At 43.6% G+C, this 18,682-nt stretch overlaps 1 protein-coding gene across 1 annotated transcript in view; it reads left to right on the top strand.

The window, feature by feature from the left end:
- Positions 1-18,682, top strand: part of LOC126259756 (5-formyltetrahydrofolate cyclo-ligase-like) — a 152,029-nt gene that overhangs the window by 89,703 nt on the left and 43,644 nt on the right. Inside the window, exon 3 of the mRNA XM_049956748.1 lies at positions 88-215. Coding sequence (XP_049812705.1) covers positions 88-215 — 128 coding nt within the window. The remainder of the gene's footprint in view (positions 1-87; positions 216-18,682) is intronic.

The raw sequence follows: 18,682 nt of genomic DNA, 5'->3' as shown, positions 1-18,682 counted from the left end.
GGCACTTATTAGAAACGTTAGAGACATGTTTTTAGCAATGCGAATTTCATTGTACTGTGACTCTGGAGCTCATTTTGCGGCCAGCAGCTTCTGCAGCGGCCCGAATATGAACGCAGCCGACGCGTCGCGGCGTACGTCAGCAAGTCGGATGAGGTCGGCACCGAGCGGCTCATACGGTGCATCATCGAGTCTGGAAGGGCGTGCTTCATACCCAGGTACGTATGCGTGGTAGACACGGCGCGTGTGCTCCTAGATGTAAATTATATGGTTCTCAGACGTCAAACAAATATATGCTTTCTATCTCAGCCCAGATTTTCACCAGTGCCGCAAGAAAAAGCGAATAGGACAAGAGCAGCCTCAGGCTACTCCATTAATCAAAGAGATACAGTACATTCAAAGAGAAATATGACATGTGATCACGTCCAACCAATAGAGGAGGGCTAAACGTCGCGGCTGTCATAATAAAGATGCAGCATTATAGAGGGTGGACCAAAAATCGTGCACTCGGACGCCACAGTACGACTCCTTGCACACCTGCACTACAGAAATGTCTCTAACAAAATTTCGTACCTTGCGTATGTTCGCTACAAAATTGTCGTCAAAGAAAGGAAAGCTTGCAGCACTGTAATCACATATATGGTGAAGTGTCTTTATTCAATATTGCCTGGTTGTGCTGTCTAGTTAGTACAGCCGACAGAGTTTTCAGTTAAAATACCCGAGTTTGGAAATACCATTCCGAGTACAGGTGCATTTTTTTTTTATTTTTTACTTTCAGTCTGGGTGGTACAACGCGCAACACAATTAAAGGATCGCTTTTTTCGAAATACCGTAATTGACCACCATTGCGACGTAGAAGTTTGAAACTTGACTCGAAGGTGCGTCCAACATTCCTCTATAATGGCGCAAAAGCGTGGCGTCCTAGTCTCCCTCGGCTTCGGTGACGCTTGAAACGGCAAGGTGTTAAACTTGCGAATAAACGACCAGAGCTCAGAAGTTCATGTGAGGTACAAGGTGGGTTATTGATGTAACATTGGTATCAAAGTTTACCACAATTCTACCGAATGCCACAGTGACGTGTCACACTGGAGAAAATAGTCACAGCCTCCCTTACTCACAAGTCACCCCTTCTTTTGACGCCTCTACGACGGAGGGCAGGTTCGCCCCTCTCAGCGTCGAAATCACTCGGTTTCATTGTGGGGGACCGTGAAAATAGTTGAGACTCACCGCCGCTCAGAATCGCCACGAAAAGGCCTTGCGGGATGGCATAAAGGATGTCATCGAAATTGCATCTTTTCTTGTGGTACTGATTCTCACATATTTCGCGGTGAAAGACGGCAGTTTGCAGCGTGATGTTCTTGACAGTATTTTTAATTTTTAATCCTTGACTTGAGCATGTCTGCTCGCAATTTTGACCATTGCCCGCTTACAGTGTAACTTTATGGTTGTTAAAATTTCATTCTGATGAAGACATCAGAGGTGTCGAAACCTAGGTCAATATAATAAAAATTATTTGCAACCGGTATTTCCCCATTGAAACATGTGTACGGTTGCTGAGAGACAACCATGTTTAAAACTATTCTTGGCAACTTTTTGTCACTGCTGATACCCCCCCCCCCCCCCCGGACGATTCAACCCATCTCTAAGGTCATCGTTGGCCAGCAACCACAGTTGACGTGGTAGCATCCCGCTGGAGCGCAGTGCGACCACAGTTTTTGCTCTGGTATATAAGGCTGCACTTAAACAACCAGGGCCCGCCATGTGATAAATTTCACTCGGGTCGTAATGCTCCACTCGGTTCACTTAGCCGGTACCCAAGGCCCCACTGCTGAGGCCGTGGGCACCGTTGACCGTGCAAGACCACGCGAAGGTGGTGTTCTTCTCTTCTTTTTGTTTAAGCTACAGCTGTGATTACTTAGTGAAATTATGATACATTAAATTATAAAATGGAAAATTATAAAATATTACTTTAAAAGAAGAGAAAGAAGAAGATAGGGAAGACTAATTCTGGAGACAGTTGTCCCTTCGCCGGGGCTGTTCAGGGAGCTGGCCTCGGAAGGTGTCACAAAAACAACGTCTCTGGGCAGCGAGTCCCATTGTTACTTTATTACACGAGATAATTCACGTCTCGGTTGTCAGGATTTGATTCATCTCTCGCAGAAGTGTTCTAATATCTAGGTTTTGTTTGTGTTTTTATACGTGTTGATTAGCTAGATTACTTGTGTGAAAGTTTTTCTACGTTAATGTAGTCTAATTACAAATTAATATGGCACGTGGTATAATAACTAGCCGTGATTCATGCAACTTCATCTCTTGATGCGTTTCTATTGTACTTTACTTATGTTTTTGTTTTAGTGTCGTATGCTGCATGAGTCCAGTGCTATTTTTGTCTCGTTATTATATGTGTCTTAATCAGCCAGATTATTTGTGTTACAGTTTTTCTGTGTTAATATAGCCTGTTATATCTTAACAGAAGAAATTAAGAGTAAAGAAGATATCTGGCGCAACATTAAATCGCGGCACCATAAGCCAAAACAAACTAAAAACTGCAAGGAAAGATAGGCGAACTTCCAAAAGAACAGACTACCAGTTATATGAAGTTGACTTGAATGTACAGGGTGTATGAAGACGTGTCAGAAACTTTAGGGATTTATTCTTGACATCGAACATGTTCATATGAACATGGAACCGAAAATTCTTCGTTGGTAATGTGTGAAAGTATTATTCATGGCACAGAAGTGACACCAAACACATTTACGTTTACAGAAACTGCTCGAAGTAATCACCTCCTGCTTCCACGAATCCCCCGAACCTGTGTTCTTTACTTCGCTATACGTTATAGCAAACTTCTGGCTGTGTCCCTATTTGGTCAAATCAATTTTGGATACGCTCCCTCAGTAAACAGACATTCAGTATGGTAACTGAAAAGATTTAAAATGTCCCCAAAGGCAAAAATTATTGGATTCACATTGGGAGATTGGGCAGGCCTTGCAATAGATCTTTGTGACCAATCCGCCTGTTCATTCAGTGTTTGTCCAAATACTATCAAACCATCCGTGTAAAGTCAGATGGAGAACCATCGTGCATAAACCTCACTCGTAGTTTGACGTCTACTGGTATTGTATGAAGTAAATGAAGCAACTCATGTCTGACAAACTGCAACTACGATTGTCCAGTCAGACGTTGTAGAAAGACATAGGAGTCGATGATATGGACACGAATGATACCACCCCACAAGTTGAGGCTGAAGCTCTGCTGACATCAGTCTTGTCGCACTTCATGGAAGTTTTCGTAAGCCCATTCGTGTTTGTTAAGACAACTGAAGATCCCATCACTTTACAAATAACCCTCTTCAGTGAAGAGCGTACATGTTAAAACCTGCAGAAACACAAGACAGTGTCCAATGTGAGTTGACAGATAATTATTCTCGGCTTAAAGTCCGCCTCACTCAATCCTTGCACCTGTCGAAGATTTTCATGCAGAATATTTCAGATCGTCATCTGATTAATGCTTCCATTGCCGTGAGTTTCGGGCACAGTACGAAGAACCCGTTCTTCGAGCTTAGTCGTTCGTTCGTTACGTTATCTCCCAGCATCAACAACTCTCTTCTCAAATGAGCCTCTCTCTTGCAATAGTTGGTGGAGTCGTGCAAATGTTCTTGCACAAGGTTAATTGCCTCCCAGGGTAACGATCAGCAAGACTGTGAATTTCTGCGTCCGCATTCCTACCTGCTAAATCGCACGTATAGTGTGCTCATATACCCGTCGTTTCAGACACTGAATAAATCGTTGCGACATGTCGCGATAGGAGTTCCTCTAGAACAAAACAAACGAGAGACAAAGCTAAATAAATACTATGGCCAACTGTAAACAAGAAAGTGAGTAAAAATACACATTTGAAGTTAATTGCATTACCAGGAGTCATTACGGTAATTTCTTTCACACATCCATAACGAAGGTTTTCTGACCCATGTTCAGATGAACTTTGTGTAAAGTTTTGATGTCGGAAACAAATCGCTAAAGTATCTGACATACGTGTGTATACACCACGTGCGTTATGCAGTTTCTGATCGAAATCAGAGTATATATTATGCTGTTTTTCAGGCAACTGTAAGGAATTTCGTATTATGTATTGTTGAATAAATTCAGTATTTTCAGAAGAAGGAAGAGAAAGTGTTCAGTGGCGCTGGCTACCCATGAGTAGACCCCGTGTTCGAAGCCCGATGATCAGTTCAAATTTTTCTGCTGTCGGAAAATATGGAAGGGGCTCTACTCTTCATTGTGAGGCCTAATGAATGTCGCTTGATGAAAAAGAGCTGCCGAAGCTTGTAGCCATATGACATTTATTTGTTTAGTGAAATATTCAGTTAGCTGAATGTTGACGAGAAACTATACTGAATGCCGGTCCAGGATTATACCGTGGATATAGTTAGCCACATTAATAATAAGAAAAAAATGGTTCAAATGGCTCTGAGCACTATGGGACTCAACTGCTGTGGTCATAAGTCCCCTACTTAAACCTAACTAACCTAAGGACAGCACACAACACCCAGCCATCACGAGGCAGAGAAAATCCCTGACCCCGCCGGGAATCGAACCCGGGAACCCGGGCGTGGGAAGCTAGAACGCTACCGCACGACCACGAGATGCGGGCAATAATAAGAAGCTCATTCTGTTTTTCTACAGGTATGCACTGGTTAGTGATAATATAGTTCCCAGAATGAAGCTTTCTCTCTGGAGTGTAGTTACCTGTTTTGAATGTTCCTGCAGGTTAAAACTGTATATCAGATCAGGACAAGTTTTAATCTTCTAGAAAATTCCAAAACAGCGCACAGTACAAAACAGACTGAAAGGTTCGTGCTGGGAACAATTTCCTAGGCTACGGCTAAGTCACTTCTCTGCTGTATCGTTTCTTTGAGGCGTTACTCCATCATGTATGCAGCAGAGCTTTTGTGCAATTTGAATAATGGAGAGATTTAATAGAAGAAGTGAAGCTGTTAGGACGGGCTGTTTGTCGTGCCTGGATAACTTAGTTGGTAAGACTGTTGCCTGCAAGTGGCAAAGTTCCTATTTGGTGTCGTAGACTGGCAACCAATTTTAATCTTCCCGGAAGTTTTGATAACACAGTTGACACCCGAAACTACAGACGCGAGGCACACTCACAGCGTTACCAGAATAGCGCCGTACGTGAGGCATCAGTCAAGTTCAGGAATTCTGATTATACCAGTTTTTCAGATGAGTCTAAGTGCGGTGTTGCCGTGTGCAGAAATTAATGGTAAGTTATTTTACGAACACGGTACATTACGTACATCGGGTAATGTTACTACCGTCACGTCGCACTTAGGAAAGATCGTAAAATCCAGTAACACGGCGTCGAAACGTCTGCTGTGGTGTTTATGGTGTACACTGAATTTCTAAAACTGAACAAAAAGCCCTCCGTCCCTGCCCGTTGCAGACACTCTGTTCGAGATGCCGTTCGTCATGGGCGTCTTTTGCTGAACCACAATGATACGGATGCAGAAATTTTATTGCATTATATTCCTGTACTTCATGTTTATGCAATATACCGGCGTTGGACAAAAATATGAAAACACAAAAAATACTTTACAATGTGTAATACTGTGTAGGGGACATTTTGGCATTCAAAACAGCTTTCAGGATGGTTCAAATGGCTCTGAGCACTATGGGACTTAACAGTTGAGGTCATCAGTGCCCTAGAACTTAGAACTATTTAAACGTAACTAACCTAAGGACATCACACACACATCCATGCCCGAGGTAGGATTCGAATCTGCGATCGTAGCGGTCGCGCGGTTCCGGACTGAAGCGCCTAGAACCGCTCGGCCACAACGGCCGGCCTAGCTTTCTGTCATCGAGAAACTGATAGACACAGGTCTGTACGGTTTTTAAGGGAATCTCGTTCCATTCTTCCTGCAAAATATTGGGAAGTTTAGACAGCAATGATGGGGGTGGATAGCGATCGCACACTCTTCTCTCCAAAGTAGATTGAGATCTGGTGACTGTGGTGGCCAGGAGAGATATAACACTTCATCCTCGTGCTCACAAAACCAATCCTGAAAGATACGAGATGTGTCAACAGGGCCCCTGTCCTCCTGGAACACAGTGATGTCATCATTGGGCAACAAACGCTGTGCTATGGGATGGACCTGATCAGTCAAAACGGCCACATAACCATCGTACTTAATCCTACTCTGCACAGTAACAATGGGGCCCATGTAATTCCACGTAATGACTGCCCAAAACACCACCGAATCCCCACAATGTTCCACTCTTGGAACGTTATCTCGAACAGAAGTTGGAAACTGCGTGAAGTAAGACTCATCCGATCAAATGACTTTGTTCCATTGCTCCAAAGTCCAGGTTTCAGGGCTTCGATACGACTTATTTCTGTTACGAGCTATTGCTTCTCTGATGAGTGGTTTTGGAATTCCGTATCGCTCTGCAGTTGCCAGCTTCTAGACCTCCCTCCGTTTTGTTTTGGTGTTGACGGGATTCGCGAGTGTTGACACTCAGTTCTGCAGTGACTTTAACAGCTGCCGTCGTCTTATTCTTCGTCAGAGTCCTCTACAATGTCCGTCCGTCGCGATCACTCAACATAGACTTTCGTCCGCGTTATGACTTGACGGGTGATGTTTCCCCACTTTCCCCTTATGCGGTATAAATCTGCGATATGGTACCCCTTGTTTATAGAAGCACCCACATACGAGCACAAACAGTTGGCCCACGCTCGAATTCACTTATCTCCGACATAATGCGCTCACAGCTACACAGAACTCTATTCTACCCACGACTAACACATAACGTATTGAGGACATTACACAGCTGCCGTTCGTTGTCAATTACAACAGTGCAAACTGTAAGCTTAGTTAGCATCTGCATTTGTGTTCAAAAATGCATTTTTCGTTGTGCTTCCATATTTCTGTCGAACCCCTGTACGGCAACGTACACTTATTCCAGTCACAACATTGTGACCACCACGTATACAGGGTGCCCCAAAAATGTAGAGTCCTAAACTAAGTTTCCACTTAAAAATCTTTCTCATTGTGTTGACCTGCAGGAGAAATTGTTAGTATACCTTGCAAACTTCCAATGAATTGCTATGACATCATCTTCCGGGTAACGCAGTCAAAGGAAATAAAGTATTTAGTCTACACAAGTGTGCAGTAAGAATGTGGTGTAAAATGAACATTTTGCAGAAACCTCTTCAAGGATGTAGTCATAACTGTTGTTGTTGTGGTCTTCAGTCCTGAGACTGGTTTGATGCAGCTCTCCATGCTACTCTATCCTGTGCAGTCTTCTTCATCTCCCAGTACCTACTGCAGCCTACATCCCTCTCTATCTGCTTAGTGTATTCATTTCTTGGCCTCCCTCTACGATTTTCACTCTCCACACTGCCCTCCAATGCTAAATTTGTGATCCCTTGATGCCTCAAAACATGTCCTACCAACCGATCCCTTCTTCTAGTCAAGTTGTGCCACAAACTTCTCTTCTCCCCAATCCTATTCAATACCTCCTCATTAGTTACATGATCTACCCACATTTCTTCAGCATTCTTCTGTAGCACCACATTTCGAAAGCTTCTATTCTCTTCTTGTCCAAACTAGTTATCGTCCATGTTTCACTTCCATACATGGCTACACTCCATACAAATACTTTCAGAAACGACTTCCTGACACTTAAATCTATACCCGATGTTAACAAATTTCTCTTCTTCAGAAACGATTTCCTTGCCATTGCCAGTCTACATTTTATATCCTCTCTACTTCGACCATCATCAGTTATTTTACTCCCTAAATAGCAAAACTCCTTTACTACTTTAAGTGTCTCATTTCCTAATCTAATTCCCTCAGCATCACCCGATTTAATTTGACTACATTCCATTATCCTTGTTTTGCTTTTGTTGATGTTCATCTTATATCCTCCTTTCAAGACACTGTCCATTCCGTTCAACTGCTCTTCCAAGTCCTTTACTGTCTCTGACAGAATTACAATGTCATCGGCAAACCTCAAAGTTTTTACTTCTTCTCCATGAATTTTAATACCTACTCCGAATTTTTCTTTTGTTTCCTTTACTGCTTGCTCAATATACAGATTGAATAACATCGGGGAGAGGCTACAACCCTGTCTCACTCCTTTCCCAACCACTGCTTCCCTTTCATGCCCCTCGACTCTTATAACTGCCATTTGGTTTCTGTACAAATTGTAAATAGCCTTTCGCTCCCTGTATTTTACCCCTGCCACCTTCAGAATTTGAAAGAGAGTATTCCAGTTAACATTGTCAAAAGCTTTCTCTAAGTCTACAAATGCTAGAAACGTAGGTTTGCCTTTTCTTAATCTTTCTTCTAAGATAAGTCGTAAGGTTAGTATTGCCTCACGTGTTCCAACATTTCTACGGAATCCAAACTGATCTTCCCCAAGGTCCGCTTCTACCAGTTTTTCCATTCGTCTGTAAAGAATTCGCGTTAGTATTTTGCAGCTGTGACTTATTAAACTGATAGTTCGGTATTTTTCACATCTGTCAGCACCTGCTTTCTTTGGGATTGGAATTATTATATTCTTCTTGAAGTCTGAGGGTATTTCGCCTGTCTCATACATCTTGCTCACCAGATGGTAGAGTTGTGTCATGACTGGCTCTCCCAAGGCCATCAGTAGTTCTAATGGAATGTTGTCTACTCCCGGGGCCTTGTTTCGACTCAGGTCTTTCAGTGCTCTGTCAAACTCTTCACGCAGTATCTTATCTCCCATTTCGTCTTCGTCTACATCCTCTTCCATTTCCATAATATTGTCCTCAAGTACATCGCCCTTGTATAAACCCTCTATATACTCCTTCCACCTTTCTGCCTTCCCTTCTTTGCTTAGAACTGGGTTGCCATCTGAGCTCTTGATATTCATACAAGTGGTTCTCTTCTCTCCAAAGGTCTCTTTAATTTTCCTGTAGGCAGTATCTATCTTACCCCTAGTGAGACAAGCCTCTATATCCTTACATTTGTCCTCTAGCCATCCCTGCTTAGCCATTTTGCACTTCCTGTCGATCTCATTTTTGAGACGTTAGTATTCCTTTTTGCCAGCTTCAGTCACTGCATTTTTATATTTTCTCCTTTCATCAATTAAATTCAATATTTCTTCTGTTACCCAAGGATTTCTATTAGCCCTCGTCTTTTTACCTACTTGATCGTCTGCTGCCTTCACTACTTCATCCCTCAGAGCTACCCATTCTTCTTCTACTGTATTTCTTCCCCCCATTCCTGTCAATTGTTCCCTTATGCTCTCCCTGAAACTCTCTACAATCTCTGGTTCTTTCAGTTTATCCAGGTTCCATCTCCTTAAATTCCCACCTTTTTGCAGTTTCTTCAGTTTCAATCTGCAGTTCATAACCAGTAGATTGTGGTCAAAATCCACATCTGCCCCTGGAAATGTCTTACAATTTAAAACCTGGTTCCTAAATCTCTGTCTTACCATTATATAATCTATCTGATACCTTTTAGTATCTCCAGGATTCTTCCAGGTATACAGCCTTCTTTTATGATTCTTGAACCAAGTGTTAGCTATGATTAAGTTATGCTCTGTGCAAAATTCTACAAGGCGGCTTCCTCTTCCATTTCTTCCCCCCAATCCATATTCACCTACTATGTTTCCTTCTCTCCCTTTTCCTACTGACGAATTCCAGTCACCCATGACTATTAAATTTTCGTCTCCCTTCACTACCTGAATAATTTCTTTTATCTCGTCATACATCTCTTCAATTTCTTCATCATCTGCAGAGCTAGTTGGCATATAAACTTGTACTACTGTAGTAGGCATGGGCTTTGTGTCTATCTTGGCCACAATAATGCGTTCACTATGCTGCTTGTAGTAGCTAACCCGCACTCCTATTTTTTTTATTCATTATGAAACCTACTCCTGCATTACCCCTATTTGATTTTGTATTTATAACCCTGTATTCACCTGACCAAAATTCTTGTTCCTCCTGCCACCGAACTTCACTAATTCCCACTATATCTAACTTTAACCTATCCATTTCCCTTTTTAAATTTTCTAACCTACCTGCCCGATTAAGGGATCTGACATTCCACGCTCCGATCCGTAGAACGCCAGTTTTCTTTCTCCTGATAATGACGTCCCCTTGAGTAGTCCCCGCCCGGAGATCCGAATGGGGTGCAGTGTCTTCTACTGCCTTCCGCGAACCATTCTGCACACAGCCGTAGCACTGCCGGAATACTTCATCTCAAATGAGTGGAAATTTCCCGAATGGATGCATCACATTCTCTCATACCAATAATGCGCCATCTTTCAAACTCACTGATTTGACGGTACGTTTCGCACTTACGTCTGCATGGCATCCTGCACTTCTGCTCAAGTCACACTGATCCATTACTTCGGTTTATAGAAACAACGATAGCCGCAGACTCATTTAGCGGTGGGTGGTGTTGCGTGACGATATCGATGTTGACCTTGAACTCATGGGCCGACATGGTTCAAATGCTAATCATTTCTGCAGAATATACTAAGGGTATCTATAGTCGTTCAAGGCGTTCGCTTCTTTTTCTGAACCTGAGTGGAAAAGAATACAGCATTAGGCATTACATCTACAATTTATCAGATTAGATGGACTCTGGTATGTATATGTTGCACAACTGTAATATTTGTGTTAAACCGTTTTTTACTTTTCCTGTAGTAGTCTTTGCGAAGTTATGTAAATGCTTTTTTGAAGTATTGGCTAAAAAAAGCAAGTGAGTGGTATAGGAAGAGGTACAGTGGCTGTATTTTTTTGAATGAGTTCGTTGTTTTTCTAAGATACATAAACATTTGTCCACCTATGTAGCTGAGTGGTCAACTGATCCAGTGACGTCGTTGACAAAGAATGGCATAGTGGTCGGTCGGGCGCTATTGGCCTGTCAAGGCTAGAACGCGGAACTTTTCTTTTTAACTTTACACAGACGTTTTTGAAGTAATTTATAAGTAATTCCCGTCGTTATCCGTATAAGTACATTAGCGCTAACCATAATTCGTTACTAGTATTCTCTATGGAAGTAGCGTACAATGACTGCTGCAGCCTCGTACATGGTGTTATGGGCGCAAGTGCAGGTAGTGTGATCAGTGGTACCTTAACATGAACACACTTCAGTGCGTTAGTTGTTTCTTCCTCTGCGTCAAACAGTCTTACTGCAAACATGTCCCATAATTCACTACCTGGTGTTTTCTGCACGGTCGTAACTGCGCTACTAAGTGCATTACACCTGTTAGTATAGACTAACAGTTCTGCATCACGTACCTACACTTCAGCAGCTGACTTGGTGCCCAGGAGAAAATAAACATTGACCGCTTGCTCTTGCGACATGTACATCGAGGCATTAACAATCCTCAAAACATAGCACTAGTGATAGTTATGATTATTATTCTGCAATTGAAGTACATACTGATGTAATGTTGTTCATTGCACTTTACTCAATCACCAATAAAAGTACCTGCACGTGTACCACTAACACACTGTACAAATTAACTCGATCCACATCCATCGAGGTTGTCGTACACGTTGCGATTTGTTTACCACGGTATGTGCATGAATGAGTGAATTAAGGAACCACAGGCAGGAAATTATGTCAGGTAAATGCAGTACAATTTTTGCTGCGTGGGAGTGAAAGCTGGACTTCGGGAAAAGTGTAACGATTAGTGGAAATGACAAGTTGAGGACTGACAATTTTAAACAAGGCCGTTTCCAAGCAAGCGTATATAAGTTTCAACATGGGAAACACACAGCCAACGGGTTGCAAATAACTGTTTGGTACACTGACCTAGGTTTCGACACCTGTAAGGATGTTTTCATCAGAATGAAATTTTAATCAACCGTAAAGGCAATGGACAAAGTTTAGAGCAGAAATGCTCAAGTCAAAAACTAAAATTAAACACGTTCCAGCCTTTGACACATATGCCTTGCTAGGAACATTATAGGAGATGTTGTTCCTGGCAAGGCATATGTGCCAAGTGCTCGAACGTGTTTAATTTTAATTTTTGAGTTGAGTATTTCTGCTCTAAACTCTGACCATTGCCTTCTCGCAATGTAACTTTACGGTTTCTTAAATTTTCAAATGACGAAAATATCCTTAGAAGTGTCTAAACCCAGGTCAATGTACCAAACTGTTATTTGCAGCCGGCTGGAGTGGCCGTGCGGTTCTAGGCGCTACAGTAAGAAACCACGCGACCGCTACGGTCGCACGTTCGAATCCTGCCTTGGGCATGGATGTGTGTGATGTCCTTAGGTTAGTTAGGTTTAAGTAGTTCTAAGTTCTAGGGGACTAATGACCTCAGAAGTTAAGTCCCATAGTGCTCAGAGCCATTTGAACCATTTTTGTTATTTGCAACCCGCTGGCTGTGTGATTCCTATGCTGAAACGCTGGGGAATATTCACTATTTGACAACAAAATGAACGAGGACACGCGATAAGGAGCTGATGCTTCAGAGCATTATTGATACAGTAATGATACATTAGTATAGGAAGAACTGATTGCAGCGCTTGCAGCACATGCCTAAATGTAAAATATGATGCTAACAAGGATCTAAAACAAGCCTATAGGCCTAAGCCCTGGTGCTGCTGAGGATCTAAGGCGCGGCTCACACTGACGTGATACCATGTGTCATACGACAAGTTGCAATGAAGTTCGCGCGACGCGACGCTTGTCCATATGATACTCGTGTTTCCACTGGGAGGACAATATGATACACTATGCGATGTGACTCACCATACAAAAGACAACAAGGCAACATGATTCACGTTTCTGTATCATACTTAGTTGCGATCATTTGCTCTTCTGATGTGACGTTGTTGTGGCTTATTATTATCTAAAGCTCAAGAAAATGAAAAATACCCGGCAGTACAGGGTGCACCCATACGATGCCATAAATATCGAACACTTTTCAGCCGTAATTTGTGGTGATCTTTCCCAACACAAACACAAATTCCACGAATTTTACTGAATGAAGCGAGACAGTTTCCACTTTTTCGAGCTACTAGTATCAGCTACACGGACAAAGCAAGACACAACGTTCGTTCCGTGTGGTAGATACACAAATATTAGTTGCAGACTGATGAAGTTAGGACATCATTGCTACAACTGTTATAGTCTACGGAGCAGTATGTGATTCAGTTTGTGGAATATTCAGAAGAAACCTTCTTGGATTTTAAGTGTGATCAGTTACCATCAGTGGCGAAGCAGCGGGTGGTGAATTCTGTGAAGGAGTAGACTATATTTCGAAGAAATGGAAGAAGCCCACGATAAGGAACATTCCGATGTGTCCTCCTTGGATTCGTCCAGCTGCTCATTCAGAAGTAACGGGAATTTTGTTTTCACTTCTCTTTTACGCCTGTCACAAAGTTTCTTAAAACCAGGGAACATAGATTGGAGAAACGTCCAATCAGCATCACCAGCTGGACTGTCGGTATCTTTTCATTTCAGTAAGTTTTTCATTTCCTGCTTCGGCTCGTACCGGCAGTTTACGGAAAAGAGAAATACGGGACATCTCCGCACTCCGCATAGCACGCCAAGGCAGGCGGCAATAGCGTGGCGCTGGCGCGGAGGCGTATCTCCTCGCGCACAATCTCCAATATACACTCCTGGAAATTGAAATAAGAACACCGTGAATTCATTGTCCCAGGAAGGGGAAACTTTATTGACACATTCCTGGGGTCAGATACATCACATGATCACACTGACAGAACCACAGGCACATAGACACAGGCAACAGAGCGTGCACAATGTCGGCACTAGTACAGTGTATATCCACCTTTCGCAGCAATGCAGGCTGCTATTCTCCCATGGAGACGATCGTAGAGATGCTGGATGTAGTCCTGTGGAACGGCTTGCCATGCCATTTCCACCTGGCGCCTCAGTTGGACCAGCGTTCGTGCTGGACGTGCAGACCGCGTGAGACGACGCTTCATCCAGTCCCAAACATGCTCAATGGGGGACAGATCCGGAGATCTTGCTGGCCAGGGTAGTTGACGTACACCTTCTAGAGCACGTTGGGTGGCACGGGATACATGCGGACGTGCATTGTCCTGTTGGAACAGCAAGTTCCCTTGCCGGTCTAGGAATGGTAGAACGATGGGTTCGATGACGGTTTGGATGTACCGTGCACTATTCAGTGTCCCCTCGACGATCACCAGTGGTGTACGGCCAGTGTAGGAGATCGCTCCCCACACCATGATGCCGGGTGTTGGCCCTGTGTGCCTCGGTCGTATGCAGTCCTGATTGTGGCGGTCACCTGCACGGCGCCAAACACGCATACGACCATCATTGGCACCAAGGCAGAAGCGACTCTCATCGCTGAAGACGACACGTCTCCATTCGTCCCTCCATTCACGCCTGTCGCGACACCACTGGAGGCGGGCTGCACGATGTTGGGGCGTGAGCGGAAGACGGCCTAACGGTGTGCGGGACCGTAGCCCAGCTTCATGGAGACGGTTGCGAATGGTCCTCGCCGATACCCCAGGAGCAACAGTGTCCCTAATTTGCTGGGAAGTGGCGGTGCGGTCCCCTACGGCACTGCGTAGGATCCTACGGTCTTGGCGAGCATCCGTGCGTCGCTGCGGTCCGGTCCCAGGTCGACGGGCACGTGCACCTTCCGCCGACCACTGGCGACAACATCGATGTACTGTGGAGACCTCACGCCCCACGTGTTGAGCAATTCGGCGGTACGTCCACCCGGCCTCCCGCATGCCCACTATACGCCCTCGCTCAAAGTCCGTCAACTGCACATACGGTTCACGTCCACGCTGTCGCGGCATGCTACCAGTGTTAAAGACTGCGATGGAGCTCCGTATGCCACGGCAAACTGGCTGACACTGACGGCGGCGGTGCACAAATGCTGCGCAGCTAGCGCCTTTCGACGGCCAACACCGCGGTTCCTGGTGTGTCCGCTGTACCGTGCGTGTGATCATTGCTTGTACAGCCCTCTCGCAGTGTCCGGAGCAAGTATTGGGTCTGACACACCGGTGTCAATGTGTTCTTTTTTCCATTTCCAGGAGTGTATCTGAAGCACTTTCTGGAGAATAGAAGAGGTATCGCGCTCCTTCTACCGTTAAAAACAATTTTCACAAGTCAGCTATATTTCGTGTGCACGAACTTACGAACTGCCAAATGTAAACTGGCCAGCGACTATATTCTCCACGACAAACTTTTCAAAACATGCACGGAGCTCTTTTTTCCCTTAGAAGTATCGTAGCTACTTGGGGCAACATCGAAAAGAAAACTAGTTCATCATAAAGCTCTGATATGAGAGTAGAAAATATGAAAAAAGTCATTTTTTTACCCAGTAGTTTCCTCTTTCCTTCGTCTAGATAAAACAATGCAGTACAAGAGTTGCTTGAAGCGACCAGCACTCCGTGTTGCGGCAGGCGATACGACACAACTACGTAGGCCTATCGGGGTCGTATCGCTGCCGTCGCAGTGTGAACCAGTTAAGTCGCCTCCGCATTTGTGACAAAAATTTGCTACTGTCAACAGGTGACGCTTTTTTTATTATGAAAGGATTACATGTCTTCACTTGAATTTATTATCCAATTGTATTGTGAATATAATAACCTGTGGAAATATTGCGGTCTCTCCCCATTCTTCAACATTCAAAATATGCTCACCAGACAGAATGTTAGTCCCCCACTTAGAAGAGCACACTCATAGCTTTGGAGCGCTGTACATTGTTTAGAACTGCTAACAGGCGATAAGTCAATGCAGCGGTGTGGTGTGTGGGTGAGGGGGGGGGGGGGGAGGCCGATTTTACAGAATCAGCGCAGTAAGATAGGTCGACATGGCACACGCTTCAGAATTTTAAAATGAGCTATCGTGCTTGTACGTCTCCACGGACACACCATGAGTGAAGTTGCTCAATTAACTGATGTATCAACGTGGTCTGTCCAATATGTCTAGAAGAAATGTTGTACCACTTGCTGCCATGTAAGAACAATGGTTGTAAGAAAAATACTAATAGAGAGAGCGTGAAGACGAGTGTCCCCGTATTGTCAGAACAACCGGATTCAGATGTGAGAACAATTGCTGCTTTAATTAATGTAAAGCCGTCTCTCCTAGATTCCGAGAGAGTATTGAGAAAGGAAATGATGTGAAGTACTAGATCCTACCTACAATATACTGCTGGTGCATCGGAAAGCAGGGTTTTTGACTCAACATGTCTGATTTGTTTGTACTTTTGGAGTTAGTCAAGGTTCGGAAAGGTCACAGGTGCTGTAAATATGACATTTGCTTTACTAGTCCAGTATTTAATTTTACACTGAAGCGCCAAAGAAACTGGTATAGGCTGCATATTCAGATATAGAGACAGGTAAACAGGCAGAATACGGCGATGTGATCGGCGCCTCTATCAGACAACCAGTGCCTGGCGCAGTTGTTAGGTCGGTTACTGCTGCTACAGTGGCAGGTTATCAACATTTAAGTAAGTTTGAACGTGGTGTTATAGACAGTGCACGATCGATCGAACACAGCATCTCCGAAGTAGCGATGAAGTGGGGATTTTCCCGTACGACCATTTCACGACTGTACCCTGAATATCAGGAATCCGGTAAAATATCAAATCTCCGACATCTCTGCGGCCGGAAAAGATCCTACAACAACGGGACCAACTACGGCGGAAGAGAGTCGTTCAACGTGACAGATGTGCAACCATTTCGCAAATTGCTGCAGATTTCAATGCTGGGCCATCAACAAGTGTTGGCGTGCGAACCTTTCAACGAAACATCATCGATATGGGCTTTCAGAGCCGAAGGCCCACTCGTGCAGTGTTGGTGACTGGACGACAGAAAGCTTTACGCCTCGCCTGGGCCCGTCAACACCGATATTGAACTGTTGATAACTGGAAACATGTCGCCTGGTCGGAAGAGTCTCGTTTCAATTACTATCGAGGGGATGAACGCGTACGGGTATGGAGTCAACCTCATGAATCCATGGACTCTGCATGTCAGCAAGGAACTGTTAAAGCTGATGGAGGCTCAGTAACGTTAGTGACGTGTGCAGTTGGAGTGATATGGGGTCCCTGATACATCTAGATACGACTATGACAGGTGACACGTATGTAAGCATCTTGTCTGATCACCTGCGCCCATTCATTTCCATTGTGCATTCCGACGGACTTGGGAAATTCCAGCCACACGTCCAGAATTGCTACAAAGTGGCTCCAGGAACGCTCTTCTGAGCCACCAAACTCCGCAGACATGAAAATTATTAAGCATATCTGGGATGCCTTGCAACGTGCTCTTCAGGAGAGATCTCCACCACATTGTACTCTTACGGATTTATGGACAGCCCTGCGGGATTCTTCGTGTCAGTTCCCTCCAGCACTACTTCAGACATTAGTCGAATCGATGCCACGTCGTGGTGCGGCACTTCTGCGTGCTCGCGGGGGCCCGACACGATATTAGGCAGGTATACCACTTTCTTTGACTCGTCAGTATATAACAAAACCCTGTAGTACTGTGCAAAACAGTGACTAATTAGTGACTGCAGTAATATGAACACATTTGTATTTACGTAGGATTTTAATTACGGTCAAAAGTAGCATTAAATCTCTAAACGTAAAAATAAATTTTGTATTTCTACTTTATTGTAATGTTTACACTTACAGTCGAACAATATAGGTACGGATGTCGGAACCATATAAACGCATAGATAATATTATACACACTTGTAACGTATGTAAACTCTGGCTAATCGTTTGGATTTGGTTTAAAAACAGTTGACTGAGGGATCAGGTTCAGCTTCCTGTATCGCTCGTCTTTTCGCGCTTCCTGTCACAAATCTCAGTATAAGATTATGACATTCTAGTTTCGTATTTCCTAGACTAATAATAAATTCTTGTGAGAGGTGATGTTTTTTACTTAATGTTATCAGAATTCCTTGTTCTGAAATTTATTTTTAAATGTTTTTCACCTTCTGTGACGGTAAGGAGCGATTTAAGCTGGACAGTCATAATACGGTGATTCCAAAAAAATGGCTCTAAGCACTATGGGACTTGAGGTCGTCAGTCCCCTAGACTTAGAACTACTTAAACCTAACTAACCACTGTTACAGCAGCCTTCAATGCAAATCGCATGGTCATTAATAGACCCTCCATGTATTCTAAATTTATTACACGAATTCCGGTTTCTTACAAGGAATGATAGCATTAGAAAGGTCATACAGGCACTGAAATACCCATTCACGATCACGCATCAACCTATTAGCAAACGAATCAGCAACCACTGATTAAGCCGATTTCTATCGTAGCTAACGTCGTTAAGATAACTGCACTTTCTCTTTGATCTTTTCTTTCAAGCGAAAGAGGTATGATACAGGCAATGACTAAAGCATAAAACTATTATCATTATACTGAAATAAATAGTAACTTTATACTATCGACAGTCCTGCAATAATATGAACCTCAGCTAGACCATTTTCTCTGTTACAATAACTTTCGAGTCCATTTCACCACTTTAAACGATGCTGCATTACTTTATTATTGTGGAATGAGATTCCATTCGCACTGTTCAAGAACATTTTGCCAGTTCATAAGTTATTTATTTGTTGTTCTTGTTGTGGTCTTCAGTCCTGAGACTGATTTGATGCAACTCTACATGCTGCTCTATCCTGTGCAAGCTTCTTCATCTCCCAGTACTTACTGCAACC

This window comes from Schistocerca nitens, chromosome 5 (assembly GCF_023898315.1).
Source record: "Schistocerca nitens isolate TAMUIC-IGC-003100 chromosome 5, iqSchNite1.1, whole genome shotgun sequence".
In the NCBI taxonomy this organism is placed as follows: Eukaryota; Metazoa; Arthropoda; class Insecta; order Orthoptera; family Acrididae; genus Schistocerca; species Schistocerca nitens.
This window is presented reverse-complemented; position numbering and strand designations above follow the sequence as displayed.